At 42.2% G+C, this 15427-nt stretch overlaps 1 protein-coding gene across 1 annotated transcript in view; it reads left to right on the top strand.

Moving 5' to 3' along the window:
• Positions 1-15427, top strand: part of DTNBP1 (dystrobrevin binding protein 1) — a 209568-nt gene that overhangs the window by 186227 nt on the left and 7914 nt on the right. The window contains exon 8 of the mRNA XM_006864117.1: positions 14617-14772. Coding sequence (XP_006864179.1) covers positions 14617-14772 — 156 coding nt within the window. The remainder of the gene's footprint in view (positions 1-14616; positions 14773-15427) is intronic.

A 15427-nucleotide genomic window follows, 5' to 3' on the forward strand; every position in this document is an offset into this window, starting at 1 on the left:
TGTGTGTGTGTGTACCAAAATTTGTTTATCCATTTTTCCATTGATGGGCACTTAGGCTGTCTCCATCTTGGTACTATTGTGAATAGCGATGAACATTGATGAACATCGGTGTGCATATATCTACTCACGTCCTGGCTCTAATTTCAAGTAGAGGGATTGCTAGCTTATATAGTATTTCTATTTCCAACTTTATGAGGAAGCTCCATACCATTTTACACTTGGTTGCACCATTTTACAGTCCCACCAGAAGTGTAGGAGGATCCCAGTCTCTCCACACCCTTGCCAGCATTTCTTGTTTTGTTTTGTTGAACTTTGTTATTAATGCTGGGTGAGATGATAGCTCATTGTTTTGATTTGCATCTCTCAAATGGCTAATGGTATCGAACATTTCTTCATATGTTTGTTGGCTGCCTGAATATCTTCCTTGGTGAAGTATCTGTTTGTGTCCTTAGTCCATTTTTTCAGTTGTATTATTTTGTCTTTTTCTCGTATAGAGGAGTTGTAGTTCTCTACAAACGTTCGAGATTAATTCCTTGTCGGGTATGTCATTGCAAAAAAAATTTTTCCCAGTGTGTGTTCCCCTTTTACTATTTTGGTGAAATCTTTTGATATACATAAGTGTCTGATTCTTTAGGAGGTTCCAGTCATCTATTTTTCTTCCACTGTTCTGTGTTTTTAGTAAAGTCTTATAGTATATTTATGCTTTTTTATTAAAGCCCCTAAGTGTGTCCCTATTTTTCCACTGATGGTTTTTATGGCTCTAAGTTGTCCGTTTCGGTCTTTAATCCACACTGAGTTTGTTTTTGTATGTGGGGTGAGATATAGGGGTCTTGTTTCACTCCTCTACAAATGGATTTCCAGTGTTTCCAGCACCATTTGTTGAAGAGACTACCTCTTCCCCATCTAATGTGTTTTGGTCCATTGGCAAATATCAGCTGACTGTGTGTGCATGAGTTTACTTTTGTTCCATTGATCTAGCTTTCATTGTATCAGTACCAGGCTGCTTTGACCATTGTGGTTGTATAGTATATTTTGAGATCAGGGAGTAACAGGCCTCCAACTGTGTTGTTTTTCTGAATTAATGCTTTGTTTATCCAAGGTCTCATTCCTTTCCATATAAAGTTAGTGACCAGTTTCTCCATCTCTTTAAAGAATGATGCTGCACTCTGGATTGGGATTGTGTTATCCTCTTAATATCTTAACCATGTTGTTTTACTACTATTTTCTGTACCTGTATTGTTTTATCAAGTGGATTGTCATTTATTATTAGAAATGGATTTATCTTTATGCAGACAAATAGCGTTTTTTTTTTATTATTATTATTATGTCTTTAGGGATATGTGTTTAGAAGAGGACTCATTAGGGTAAAGTTTATGGCTTTTTTAATGGGCTTTGATGCATATTGTCCTATTGCTTTCTTTCTAAGCAGCTCTCACGAATGACAGCATCTCACCTCGCCCTTGCTACTGCTACTGTTAAATGCTAGCGAGTTGGTTCCGACTCATAATCATGTGTGCACAACAGGTCCTGCAGCAAACATCCTTACAGTCGCTCCTGTGAACCCAGTGTTGCAGCCACTGTGCCCATCCATCTCATTTGGGGTCTTCGTCTTTTTCATGGACACTCCATTTTACCAAACGTGATGTCCTTCTCCAGGTACTGGTCCCTGCTGATAACATGTCCGAAGTATGGGAGATGAAGTCTGACTGTCCTCACTTCTAAGGCTACCTTCTAGTTGTACTTCTTCCAGCGTAGATTTGTTCATTCTTCTGTTGTTTATATATTGGTCAGTTATACATTGGCCAAAAATATTACCACAAGGATAAAGTTTTTTTTTCTCTTGTGAATTGACCTGTTAAAAAAATTTTTAATTGATGAGATTCCATTGGGATCTTACTTTTCCCCTCAATAGTTACGTTTTCTGTGGTAATGATAGTGGTTTCTTGCCATTTGTGGCAGCTGTTTACCCCACTCTGTCATTTATGGTGTTCTAAGTCTACATGTTTGCAAGGAATTGCATTTTTCGAATCATCCAAGACTGTGCTTGTGTTCATGTTATATAAAACCTGTTGACCTTTAATAGTTTCTATAATAGTGTGTAAAATATTTGTCTTGGTACCTTTAAACATTTCTGTTTTTATTGTAATCTTTTGTTCATTTTTGGTATTCAATTAATTTGGTATGCCTTGAAATTGATTCTCTAAATGACTGACTAGTTTTCACAATACAATTTATTATGAAATTCTTTATTCATGTTTCTGATACATCTTTTATCATATTGGTTTAGCATATAATCAAGTCTGTTCTTTGATTTTCATAATGTTGAAATCTTTGTTTTATAAAGTATTTTAGTAACTGGTAGGGCTAGCCCTCACCCCACCTTGAAAAAAAAATCTTACATGATCAACTTGTGAAATCAGAGTTACTAGGAAATTACTAGGAAAAATCCATTAGGTAGTATATCATCCTTTTCCATACCCACCATCTTTGAATACTTGAAATAATTATCTCTTTGTCAGATTTTGCTATTGTAACAATTTCATTTCTTGAGTCAGTTTCTGTGATTGCATAATTTAAAATCAAATTATTCATTTCCTTGGTGTTTCAAGTAGTCTTAGCATTTTGTGAACTGAGTGACGGTTTTCAGACAAGAGCATCAGTGTTACATTCAACAAACCATACCCCTTGTTTCATCTCCATGATTGCAATCCCTTCCATGGTGGTAGGTCATGTTTCTATGTGTCTCTTGCATCTGTTGGCATAGTCTGCTTCTCGGATCTCATTTTAGCAGTGTGTATGTTTTCTTCTCTCTCAAACTTTTTCTTTTTTACCAGAGTTTTTGTCTGTTAGTTTTAACTTCATATGTGTTTCCTATATTATTTACATGAGTTTCTAAGTGGGGAATGACTGGAAGGCCTTCCACGATCTCTCTAAAAGTGGGGGTGATAGGAACCCACCTTGATTACACCTGGAATTCCAGGACAGAGCACACACTGGGTCCATGAGGATTTGTCACCTGCCCTGTGGAAGCCACCAGGCATCGAACAGGACTGGCAGTGGATTCCACAGAATAGGATAGCGTTATTCCCAGGGACTCCTGCCTGGGGGAGGGGTTCCCCTCCCATCAATTAGAGTGGGGACAGGTGAAGCTTGTTTATGACTGGTGTTTTGGTTGCAGCTGGAGCTTTTCCGGTGTGGATGATTTTGTGAATAATTTAAAAGGCATTCAGGAGAGGAAGTTTCTGTCATTTCCATGAATTGTGCCAGTCTCCTCATATGCTTACTTTCCACCATAGTACAGATACTTGTCCAAAATAACAATCTGAATGAAATCCAGGCACAGATGTCATTTCCCTGGAGCAATGGTTCTCAAGAGTCAGGCCCGAGACCCACAGCAGCGCTCGGCTATGAGTGAGAGACATATGTTCTCTGGCCCCTAAGAATTGCTGAGTCCGACATTGGACACAAGGCCCTCCAGGCAATTTTTAGGAGGAGTCCTGATGTGGCGCTATGAGTTAATACGCCAGACTGCAAAGCCGTTTGAACGGCAAGGTCAGCGGTTCAAGCTTACCAGCTGCTTCTTGGAAACCCTATACAGGATCACTGTGGGTCAGAATTGATTTGATGGCACTTCACAACAACAACAACAAAAAGTGCAGTACTTCAGGATAAAGCACTGGACCGCAAGGTCAGTTTGACCATAAGGTCGGCAGTTCAAATACACCAGTAGTTCCTCAGAAGCCCTATATAGGTTGCTGTGAGTCAGAACCGACTCGAAGGCACTTAACAACAACAACAAACTTTGAGACCCATGATGGTGCAGTGGTTAAGCACTGGGTTGCTAACTGAAAGGTTGACCTTTCACACTTACCAGTTGCTCTGCAGGAGAGAGTTGTGGCAGTCTGCTCCCATAAATATTACAACCTTGGAAACCCCCAGAGGCAGTTCTGCTTTATCCTGTAGAGTCACTGTGAGTTGGGACGGATTGATGGCAGGACGCAAAGTGGGGAGCCTTATGCCTAATCTCAGGGTGCCCCTTCTACTCTAGGAGTAATCAGTCTTTGTGATTATGTCTGGGTTTCCCCCTGACTTCCTCTCTTCTACTAGCCTGAAGGTTGTCGATTGGAACCCACCCAGCAGCTCTGTGGAAGAAAGGCCTGGTGATCTGCTTGTGTAAGACACAGCCAAGCAGGCCTGTGATGTGGAGCTGCTACTCTGTAATGTGTACGGTCACCAACTCAGTAGCAGTGCGTTTGGCTTTGCTTTACTATTCCGGTGTCTTTATTCTGTATGCATTGTATGTGTATGTACTGTGTAACTTTATATTAGATCTGATCTACTATATATCGTTTCAAAAAGAGTCTGCTGTCAGGACAGTTGGGAATGTCCTGAGTAATTTTTATCAGCATCTCCCGAACCATACCAGATAGCTGGCGTGATTTAATGAGATTAGGAAAAGGTGAGACACCAGGAGACCCTGAATTCCTCCCCAGCCCTGCTAGTGGAATGCCCCTTGACCTTAAGTAGTTTGGTTTAGCACTCTCATGTCTCTGCTTATGGGTTCTTTAAGCTTTTCTAATCCAGGATTATCTGTAGCCTATAGGATCTTACTTCCTAGGCATGTGTAAATAAAATGAAGTAATTCTGTATGTGCTACTAAATTCTGGATATATGATGGTGATCAATATAATTATCCCATAATGTCTTTAAACTTTAACAGAGCAAGAGAATTCGTGTTCTCCTTTGCTTATAGTGCCTGCACTGGCCAATGCTACCTTTATTTGCTGAATCACGTTTTCTTGAAATGTATGTGCCTGGATTAAAAAGACACTGCCCAGCAGTTCCATTGCTAGGTTTGTACCCAGGAGACCTGAAAGCAGGACCACAGAGGACGCACCTGTGGGCATTGTAGCACTGTTAGCCCATCGACAGGTAGCCTTCCTGGAGTCTTCGTGCAGCTTTAAAATAATAACCTTCGAGTTTGAAAAGGTACCTGTTGTGCTCTGAACGTCTCCCAAGTTTTGTTTTTTAATGTTAATGATAAATAGTTTACAAATAGGTCTATGCTGTAAGTCAAATTCAGGACAGTGTCAGATGTGACATAAAAACGCAAAGAAATGTGGATTGTTATTGTTAAGTGCTGTCGAGTTGGTTCTGGCTCATAGCAATCCTGTATAGGGTTTTCTGAGGAGCGGCTGATGAGTTTGAACCACTGACCTTGTGGTCCAGTGCTTAACCTGTGACGCCCCACCAGGACTCTTGGAAGTTGGGATAGTGCCTATATCTCTATAACATGAAGCATCTAGCCTGGAGTATTATGTAGTCTTTTAAAAAAAAGAGAGGGAGGGAAACAATTTTTAAAAGGGGGGGAGGGAATAACATGATAAATTCTTAATATTTTATAGAGCGTTTTTGTTTTCTGATGAAACTGAACCACTCCTTTAAACGGCCTCATTGTGGCCGTGTAGGAATCGTTTGAGCCTGATCCCCTGGGGAATGGCAGCAGTCATGGTGAGCCTACACTCATTTCAGACCACCACACTTGGCTGTGAACCCCCCAGTGGAGCCTGTAAATTCGGAGCAGGTGAAAACCCTCATCTCTAACCGCAGATTGGGCGCTTTCCTCACCTCCTGACAATCTTAGGCATTTTGGTCCTAATCATTTTTTAAGTCAGAAAATTACCAGGAAACGGACTGCAAAAATACCTGTAGGTTTGTGTTGATTGTTAAGTCTAATTCTTTTAGTATGTCATCATCTAATTTTAAAAGTCCTACATTCCTTATTTCTAATCTGATTTTTATGTAGTTTTATCAAAATAATGGACAGGATCCGGGATTACCTCTCCCTGTCCCGATCCAAAGTACATAAAACTAGAATCATGTGATCTAATAACTGGTTTTGACTTCTTAATATCATATGACACCCTTCCCCTCCCCTCCAGATAGGAATCTGGGGTCTCAGAGGCTCACAGCAAAGTCAAGAGCAAGTCTAATAATAGCAAGTCTCCCCTTGGGGTTTGAGCCCATTTTCTTGTGTGCTTCGTGTTTCTGCTGAGACCCACCCTGGAAAGCAGTCATTTTCTATAGAGTAACTGTGTTCTGGAAGGCGGAGATGCTAGACTAGTGCTTCCTGTGATGTGGGTTTAGGAAACGGCTTTGGTGTCCACTCCAAAGGACCGGCTCTGTGAAGCCTCCTGGGAGCGGAGATGAGGTCTTTGTCGTCTAAAAGAGACATTTACTCGGACTGTCTGCACAGCCTGCTGTTACTCTAAACTCTGTGCATTTCAGGTGAGGGTCATCCTGTCATAGTTGCATGTGGGAGGAATCGAACGTTCCGTGCGGTACTTGATAATTGTAAGGTGGGGGGGAGGGTGGGGAGGTGGATGAAGGGAGGCGCTGTAAACCGTCACTTAACTTTCTTTGTAAAATCATGTTGAGCATGTGCTGGAGATTTTTCCCCCAAATGATCAATTCTGAGGAATGAGTGTTAAAAAAACATTTTTAGAATCAACACAAATAATGGATATGTATAAATTATGTCTTAGAAGCTAATAATTGATGAAGTCTAGATGTGGCTGTTGTTAAGTGCTGTTGAAGTCTAGATAGAAAAAAAAAATTTTTTTTTTAAACTGCAGAAATACAAGGCCAGAGTACTTGATATTTTAAAAGCACATGCATTTTTTTTAAAAAATCCTAATTCTAGATAAATATAAATTAAAGGTCTTTTTTTTTTTTTTTTTTCGGTCCAGTCTGAGACAATGTGTATTCATTTGTCAAGGTGGGTGATGGGAGGTGGGGAGACCTAAAAAGGTGATTGTGTGTGCTCTGCCCTGGAAGTAATCTTAAGAAAATGTAACTGCTGAACGGTAAAACTACAGAATAGGTTGGTTTTAAAACTGTAACTAACCTAGAAAATCTTGTGTATTTTGTTGTCTGCTTCTGAGTGCTCAGTTTCTGAATAATAGTTTTCTGAAGTTAAATATATATTTTACTAAGCCCAAATATAAATAAATGTAAGTTAGGGGGTATAAGGAAAAAATGCCTCATGAAACTAAAAGTACCTTTAGAAAACTAGTGAGTAATGATAGTATTTTGGAGGAAGTGGAAACTTCTTTCTAACAGACACTTAACTCTGGTAACTGAGAATGAAGAAAGGTAGCAGAGCCGATACCTCCCTGTAACAATGACTTGGTCCCTTACCACACCGCCAGATGCTGCCAAGATGAGGAGAAACACGCTCATGCATGCCCACTGGTGATGGAAATGTAAAATGGAATAGCCACTCCAGAAATGAGTTTGTCAGTGTCTTTCAGAGCTAACATGGACTTACCATATGACCCAACAATGGCACTTGCAGACACCTATCCCAGAGAAATGCCTTCTTTTCATGAGGGAATGCTGTGTTCATTGCACTTTTATTAGTAATAGCCCAAAGCTGGAAACAACCCCTAAGGGTGACTGATTAATACCATGAAAAACTACACAGAAATTATTTTGGATACCTAGTTCTGTTGTAACAGAAATACCACAAGCAGATGACTTTAACAAATACCTTTATTCTCTCACATCTTGGAAGGCTAGAAGTCTCAATTCAGACTACTAGCTCTGGGCAAAGGTCTTTGTGTCTCTGTCAGGATCTGTTGGTGCAGAATTCCTTGGAGATCTCCATGCACCTGGTCATGGATCCAGGAGCTGCACAGTGCAGGGACCCCAACTCCCAGAGATGCTCTCTACTCCCTGTCTATTGTCTTGGTGGGAGTAGGCCCCTCTTTCTCTGCTCATGACTCCTTCCTTTGATCTCTTGTAAGATAAAAGGTATTGCAGGCACCACTCACTCCCTTGGAATGTCCCTTACATGATCAGCTTTGTGGTGGTGTATGAAGTTCTGGTGTGATGCTGTGTCGGATAAGCACTGGGCTGCTAATCAGTAGTTCAAACCCAACAGAAGAGAGTGGGTAGGAGTGGGGACTCACTTCCATCCCTGATAGGAATAAAAAGGAGCAAGTTGTCAACACAACAACCTGGATGAACCTGAAGGAAAGTACACTGTGTAAAAAAAGAGTCTTGCTAGCATTTGTGCCGTGCTTTAATTATACATTTGGAGCACAGATTAGGATGGGTAGTTCTCTTGATTGTTGCAGTGTGCAACAAGGCTACACATGTGATACTTACATCGGTCCACACACATGCACACACAAATCCTAATAGACTTTGTGGATTTCATTAGCATCAATTTCTTTGTTTTAATATTATACCATAACTGTACAGGATGTTAACATTGGGGGAGGCCAAGGGGCAGTGCAGAGAACTTCCTTGTACATTTCTATACAATGCCCTGTGAATTTATAATTACTTTAAAACAGTAACAATACAAGAGAAACTCTTAAAGTGGTATCAAAGGATTTTTTTTTTTTTAAAGACTTTTGGCCGTTTTATGTGGTTCAGTCAATTGGGGAGGAAAAAAATCTCAGGTATCTCAAAATATTTGTGGTGGTCATCTCTTCCTGGTGATTTCAAAGGCATTTTCGCTTACTTTCAGTACTTTTTATAATTAAGATTTTCCATAATGTACATGCTTTGTCCTTTTGATCACAATAATCGATTCAATGCCAGTAATCTCCAACATAAAAAAATAGACTAGTTGGTCCCACATTTTTACTTCTGTCAGACTGGCTGGGCTTCCAGTGGTCTTGTAACTCTGTGTCTGAAACATTTAGGGAAGGCATTTGCTTACCCATTTGTATTTAGAAATTTACATAGAAACAGATTCCCCAAATTCTGATCCTGTCTCTGACCCTGTCACCAAGTTTGTATTCTCTAGCTCAATATAAAAAGACCTGAGTATTTAAACACTTGATTTTAAATTTATCCTTTGTCTTACTTACTTTGAATGAAAGAGGCATCAAATTCTTTTAGTTGACAGAGTATCAGAATTTTTCTCAGTTCATATTTGATTCCATTTTATTATTTCACAGAAAAGTTTTTTCTAGACTTCCTCACATTACCCATTTCCTTCCTGAAGGCAGTTTGCGGCGGGTGAGGGGGGCATTCTCAGTCATTAGCTCCTCACTGTCTCTTACTACTTACCAGCTCTGTTAAAAGACTTAGAGCTAAGGTTGAAATTTTCTGAAATGAGCTTGATGGATTGTCTTTAAAAAAAAAATTCATCTATCATGTACCACCCTTATGCCCCATTAAAACACATAATTGAGAATTGATTATACCATCTTCACTGGTAATGGGATTTTGTGTTGTTTTGAGTAATTATCCATTTGAAATTGATACTGGTGGCTGAAGTGGAAGTTTCAGTCAGATAAAACCTGAGCAATGATGTGCATTTGGAACACAAGGGGACATAGCCCTGAGTTGATAATGGAAGTAAATGATGACTGCTGGGAGAGAACCTATTGCTTTGGTTTTTTTTCGTGTTCTTTTTCCTCCCCCTTTTTTAAATCTTAAGGCCATTTTTGAGGTTTTTTCAATTTATATATTTGTCTGGCTTTTCCCAGTGTAATAAATGACATCTTAAATGTAGACAAGGGGTCATTTTTCCTTGTTGAATAATGTTCTATAAGTTAGATTTCCCCTATTCATTTTAAAATTCAGATGGTATTAAACCTCGAGATTCGCTGAAATTCTTGCTTGAAGTATTCTCCCATCATTTCCGCACTTCCACATTTGTTTAGGAGTCCTGGCCCTGTAGGAGGAGCACTGGGCTACAAAGATGGCAGTTCAAACCCACCACCCGCTGTACCGACTGGATGGCACTTACCGGCATATTTCTCTCTGTGTATCCTCAGCTCATGGTTAGCTGATGGCTTCAGGACACACCAGCTGACTTCCACATCCTTACTGCCAGTGATGTGACTTCTCTGCTTGTGTGGCTGGTCTGAGCTCAGTGTTCCTGCCCTGCCACTTGAGCGTCAGCTACACGCAGCTCTGAAGTAAAGTGTGAGCCAACAAGAGGTCAGGTGTTTTAAGTAACTAGATAAGCACTGGACTTCCCACCAAAAGGTGGGCAGTTCAAACACACCAGTGCCCCTCGGGAGAAAGATGAGGCTTTCTGCTCCCCAAAAGATTTACAGCCTTGGAAACCCCATAGAGGGTTGCAGTGAATAAGAACCAACTCACTGGCAGTGAGTTTGGAGTTCTGTTTGTTTGCTTTAGAGTGAGTGACAAAAGGTCCCTGGTGGTACAGTGGTTAAGCCCTTGGCTGCTAACCGAGAGGTCATTGGTTCAAAGCCAGCAGCTGCCCTGCAGAAGAAAGCCGAGGCAGTCTACTTGTGTAAAGATGACAGTGTTGGAAACCCTGTGGGGCAGTTCTGCTCTGTCCCTTAGGGTCACTACAGCCACAGGCACTATTTACAGCTCCAAAGAGTGGTTTCTCCTTTTTTGTTTCGTTTTAAGTCATGTTAAGTGAGCTTCAACCCTTTGTGAGGAGGGTTAAGGCATAATTGGATTGCATCCAAGTACATGGCGTTGCGGGTTAATGCACTGGACTGCAAGGTCGGCTTGAACTGCAGGGTTGATTTGAACTGCAAGGTAGGTGGTCCAGGCTCACCAGTTCAAGGTCAACAGCTGCTCCTCAGAAACCCTATGAGTCGGAACCAGCTCGGTAGCACTTAACAAAAACAACAACAACATAGAAAACCCTAAGATAAAAACACTATGTTGTTAGGTGGCGTTGATCAGTTCAGACTCATAGTGACACTATGAACAATAGAACCCAGTCCTGCACCCTCCTCACCATTGTTCCTGCCACTGCTTCAGTCCATCTCGTTGGGGGTCTTCCTCTTTATCACTGACCCTCCACTTTACCAAGCATGATGTCCTTCTCCAAGGACTGGTCCCTCCTGATAATACATCCGAAGACTTAGAGATGAAGCCACTATCCTCCTGCCTACACGTCTCAGCAGTGTGAAAAGCACTGCAGAATCAGTCATTCAGACTTGAAGGAGATTAGTATTTTCAGAAGAACTGAAATGTTTTCCAATGATAGATCCCTAATATCTGCTTATTGTTGTTGTTGTTAGGTGCTGTTGAGTCAGTTAACTGTGTATAGGATTTCCAAGGAGCCACTAGTGGACTTGAACCATCAACCTTGTGGTTAGCTGTCCAGTGCTGATCCTAGGGCACTACACCAAGACTCCGCTGATACTACTAATTGTTGTTGTTATGTGCTTTGGAGTCGGTTCCGACCCATAGCGACCCTGAACAGGGTTCCCGAGGCTGAAAATCTTTACCGGAGCAGAAAGCCTCATCTTTTTCCCGCGGAGCAGCTAGTAGTTTCGAACTGCTGACCTTGTGGTTCGCAGCCTGATTCGTAACCACTACGCTACCAGAGTTCCTTGATCCTAATAGAAAGTCTTAATTCAGTTAAGACAAGGTCATTAATTAAAACCCTTTCCACAGTTTCTACATTTTCTTTTGGCGTTGAACTGTTAATTGTGAATTGCTTTAAAAGAAAGGCTAACTGAATTTTGTTGGAAGCATTTGAAGAGCACACTAATATATTTTTGGTGTGACTTTAATGCACTTTCAGACATGCAGCATCTGAGCAGATGTTTTTTTCTTATTTCATGTACCATGTGCAATCACTATGCCCCATTAAAACATGTAATTGATAGCTGATTACATCGTCTTCACTAGGAGTGGAATTTGGTGTTTTGAATAATTACCCATTTGAAACTGACGCTGATGGCTGAAGTGAAAATATGAAAAACTTCCCTGAAGATTTATCTACCCCACCCCACCCCACCCCCTGTCACATACCTCCCTTGCAAGTGAGTATACTCTAAACTCCTTGCAGATTTTTTAAGGAGCTGAGATGCGGTTACTTCTTCAATACTAAGTACTAAACTGAGAGCTCAGGTGATTGTCAGCGCCATTGTGGATCCTGGTCTTTGGTAGCATCTAACATGTTCCAGCATCTGTTGTTTTTGAATAATGCTGATATTAACATTAGCTGTCAGCTGTTGGCCTGTTGCCGTGTGTCTGGTGATTTCCATATGTTATCTCACTTAATCCTGCCAACAACCTTACCAAGTAGGTGTTATTACCCAGGTTAAGATAGTTACAGATGGGAACAAATAATCTGAGTTTGGGCTTGAAAGCAGGTTGGGAATATGGGGTTTTGCTGCAGGCCATTTATTTGGAAGGTGATTCCAAAAAGCAGGAATGAGGGAGTAGAGGGGTCTGTGGGCAGAGGGTCTCCGAGAAAGCAGTGAAAGCCTCACCTAGAACTGTCTATCCAAAGGAAGGGAGACGGGGCCTTGGCACACAGATGTCTGTCACCCACCAGTGAGAACTGCCTCAATCAGTGTCCCAGAATGGCTGGGTTTATCTTGCTTGTGGGTGCCCTGAGCTCCAGAGAATACCCTGAGCAGAAAGCACAGAGACCACAGGTGTGGCCTTGTGGGAGGAATGGTCAGTCCTGCATCTGAGGTCCCCTGAGGGCTGTGATGTAGGTACCAGGAGTGTCTGCACCAATGCCAAAACTTACCGCACTTTTTCCCCTGTGGTAGACCACCTCCGTGTCAACATCGACAGGAAGTGGGCTTCAATCTGTACGTAATGTCCAGTGATGGCTTGCAAGTGTAGAGTGTGAAGTAAGGACAGTCTGTAGTTAACTTTCCTCTTCCTGTGGCTTTGGTTAATTAAGAATGAGTTTACATTCCTTGAGTATATATGTAGACTAAGAGTCCTGGTGTGACACTGTAGGATAAGCTCTGGACTGCTAACATGAAGGTTTGTGGTTCAAACCCACCAGTCGTTTCTCAGAAATCCTATTTTGTTTAGTGTCGTCTAGTTGGTTCCAACTCATAGAGACCCTGTATTGGGTTTCCAAGTAGAGGCTGGTGAACTTTAACTGCTGATCTTGTGGTTACACCAACCTTGCAGTCCAGCGCATTAACCCACAGCATCACACCAGGATTCCCAGAAACCTTACTACAGGGTTGTAATGAGTCAGAACTGACTTTCGGGCTCTTAACAGCACCATGTAGATCCTAGAACACCAGAAGAATGCCCAGAACATTGTAAGTGTTAGAGACTGGAGCTAGTTTGGGATTAACTCTGCTTGTTCATATTTCACAGTTTGTACTTTTAGAATGTATCTATCACCCATACAGGATTATGTCATACTCAGAAGCGGTGCAGATAGTTAGTCTTTGTAAATTCTGCTGAGTTTGTTTTTTGAATCACTTGACACTCCCCAAGATGATCCAAGGCAACGTTGCCTCAGGTGATGTTATTTCTTACTGTTTAGGGCCCTCGGTTTATTCCAGGATAGCAAGGTAGCTGAGCCTTTCTTCTGTTAGATTTTCCGGAATAACAACAGCACCCTGCCCTCCTGCCAGACACAGCATGGGCGCTCGGAAACACTTGTGTAAGTGCAAGAACTCTGGCTGTCTGCCTTTAGTTCTTCTGACAACCAGAAGCAGGCAGAGGCTGGGATTCATAGACAGTTTCCATGAAGTAACTGCTGTGGGTTAATGCATCAGACTACAAAGTCGTTTGAATTGCAAGGTCGGTGGTTCAAGCTCACCAGCTGCTCCTTGGAAACCCTATACAGGGTCGCTATGGGTAGGCATCGACTCAACACTTAACAACAACAACCCCAGAGTGCTGCATAATGGGGCACCACAAACTTGTTAAAACAAAATAAATGTTTTGGGTTTAGTAGTCAGAAGTCCGGCATGGTCTGCCTGGCTGCCTGCTCATGGTCTACGAGGCTGAGGTCCCAGTGTCAGTCACTTGTGAGCTCATGCAGGTGGTTGTAGAACTGAGGTCCCTGATTTCTGGCTGGCTGTTAGCAGAGGACTGCTCCTGGACACCTCTCCCATTCCTAGCCGTGTGGCTTCCCCCAGCTTCAAAACCGGCAATGGCTGGCATCCCTCATGTGACACCCCTTTGGTGCACTGGCTCTCTTCCTCTAGGATAATCCCAGGCCCCTTTAAGAGCCTGCTTAGGTCAGGTAACCCTGACCTGTTTAACAACAGTAGCTGTTCCTTGCCCAAAAGTCACACAGTTTCTCACCAGCACAGCCAGGACTGATGATAAACTTCTCCGCACTTCTCTCTCATGACCATTTTTCCGTCTGCTTTATTGAGTGTTCATTACAAGGGGCTTCAAATTTTCCATGGAAAATTTTCATTTTCTTTTAATTCCAATTTCCCGCAAACTTCTTGAAAACCCCCTTGTATGTGCTAAGCATTGAGCTAGGTGATCAGACATCAAAGTGAATAATAGTAACAGTTCTCCATGGGGGCTCCAAATCTTCGAGCTATAAAGTGTTCTTCTAGAAGGGAGCAGCAGATCCTCCTTGAATTAGTTGAAGGATTGAGAAGTTGACCTTGGAAAGCTATCTGCTTTTTCATGCTATCTCCTTCCCTCCACGGTCTCTGTGCTGGGACAGCCATTCCAGGTAGAGGGGAGGCAATGGCCCAGCATGCACAGGTGCAGTGGGAAGCACTTGTGGGATAGGCGGTCAGTTGTGTGAGGCCACACTTGGGAAAGGGGTGTGCATGCTCAGATGGAGGATGGCTGGGAGTAGGTATCATCCTCATCCCTGTCTCAGTTTTTTACAAATCCTGACCCGAGCTTTCCCTTTCTCAGCTGGACTCGATGCCGCACACACCCAGAAGGCCCTGGAAATGGAACACACGCAGCAAGTGAAGCTCAAGGAGCGGCAGAAGTTCTTTGAGGAGGCCTTCCAGCAGGACATGGAGCAGTACCTTTCCACAGGCTACCTGCAGATAGCCGAGCGGAGAGGTAAGTGCCAGGGGTTGGGGATTAGGAGGGTGGCGACGGGCTGTGCTGCTCAGTCCTAGCTATGGGTGTCTTGTCTATTTGGGACTGTTTTCTTCTTCTGTGTAAATGTTAAAGTCAGATCTTCTAGTCATATGAAAAAGCCTGTCCAGCGTTTAATTGGAGTTGCATTAAATATATAGATTCTTGTTAGGCGCTGTTGAGCCAGTTCCACCTCAGAGTGACCCTGCATAGGGTGTTTGATGAGCAGCTGGTGGGTTTGAACCACCACCTTGTGGTCTACCCTCCAGCTCCATGCCAGGTTGGTGGTATTGAGACTTTCTGGCATGAACTAGCTTGTCCTCTCATCATGTGTTTTTGTTTTTTGTTTTTTTTTTCTTTTTAAGGTTTTTATTGTGGATTGAGTGAAAGTTTACAGGGCACATCATCAGTTTCACATTCAACCATTCATATGACTTATTTCATTACAGTGATTATAATCCCCTCCATACATCATCCATCAACAGTGTTTCTCTCTATCCTCTTTGGGTTTTTTTTGGGGGGGGGGGGAACTTTACCTTTTTGGAATTTACAGTCTCGGCTTTTAGGGAAGGTTTTTTCATTTATCTGTGGATATCCAGGTCTCATGTATGCGATTACTAACAAGCATAACTGAATA

This window comes from Chrysochloris asiatica, unplaced genomic scaffold (assembly GCF_000296735.1).
Source record: "Chrysochloris asiatica unplaced genomic scaffold, ChrAsi1.0 scaffold00060, whole genome shotgun sequence".
Taxonomy (NCBI): Eukaryota; Metazoa; Chordata; class Mammalia; order Afrosoricida; family Chrysochloridae; genus Chrysochloris; species Chrysochloris asiatica.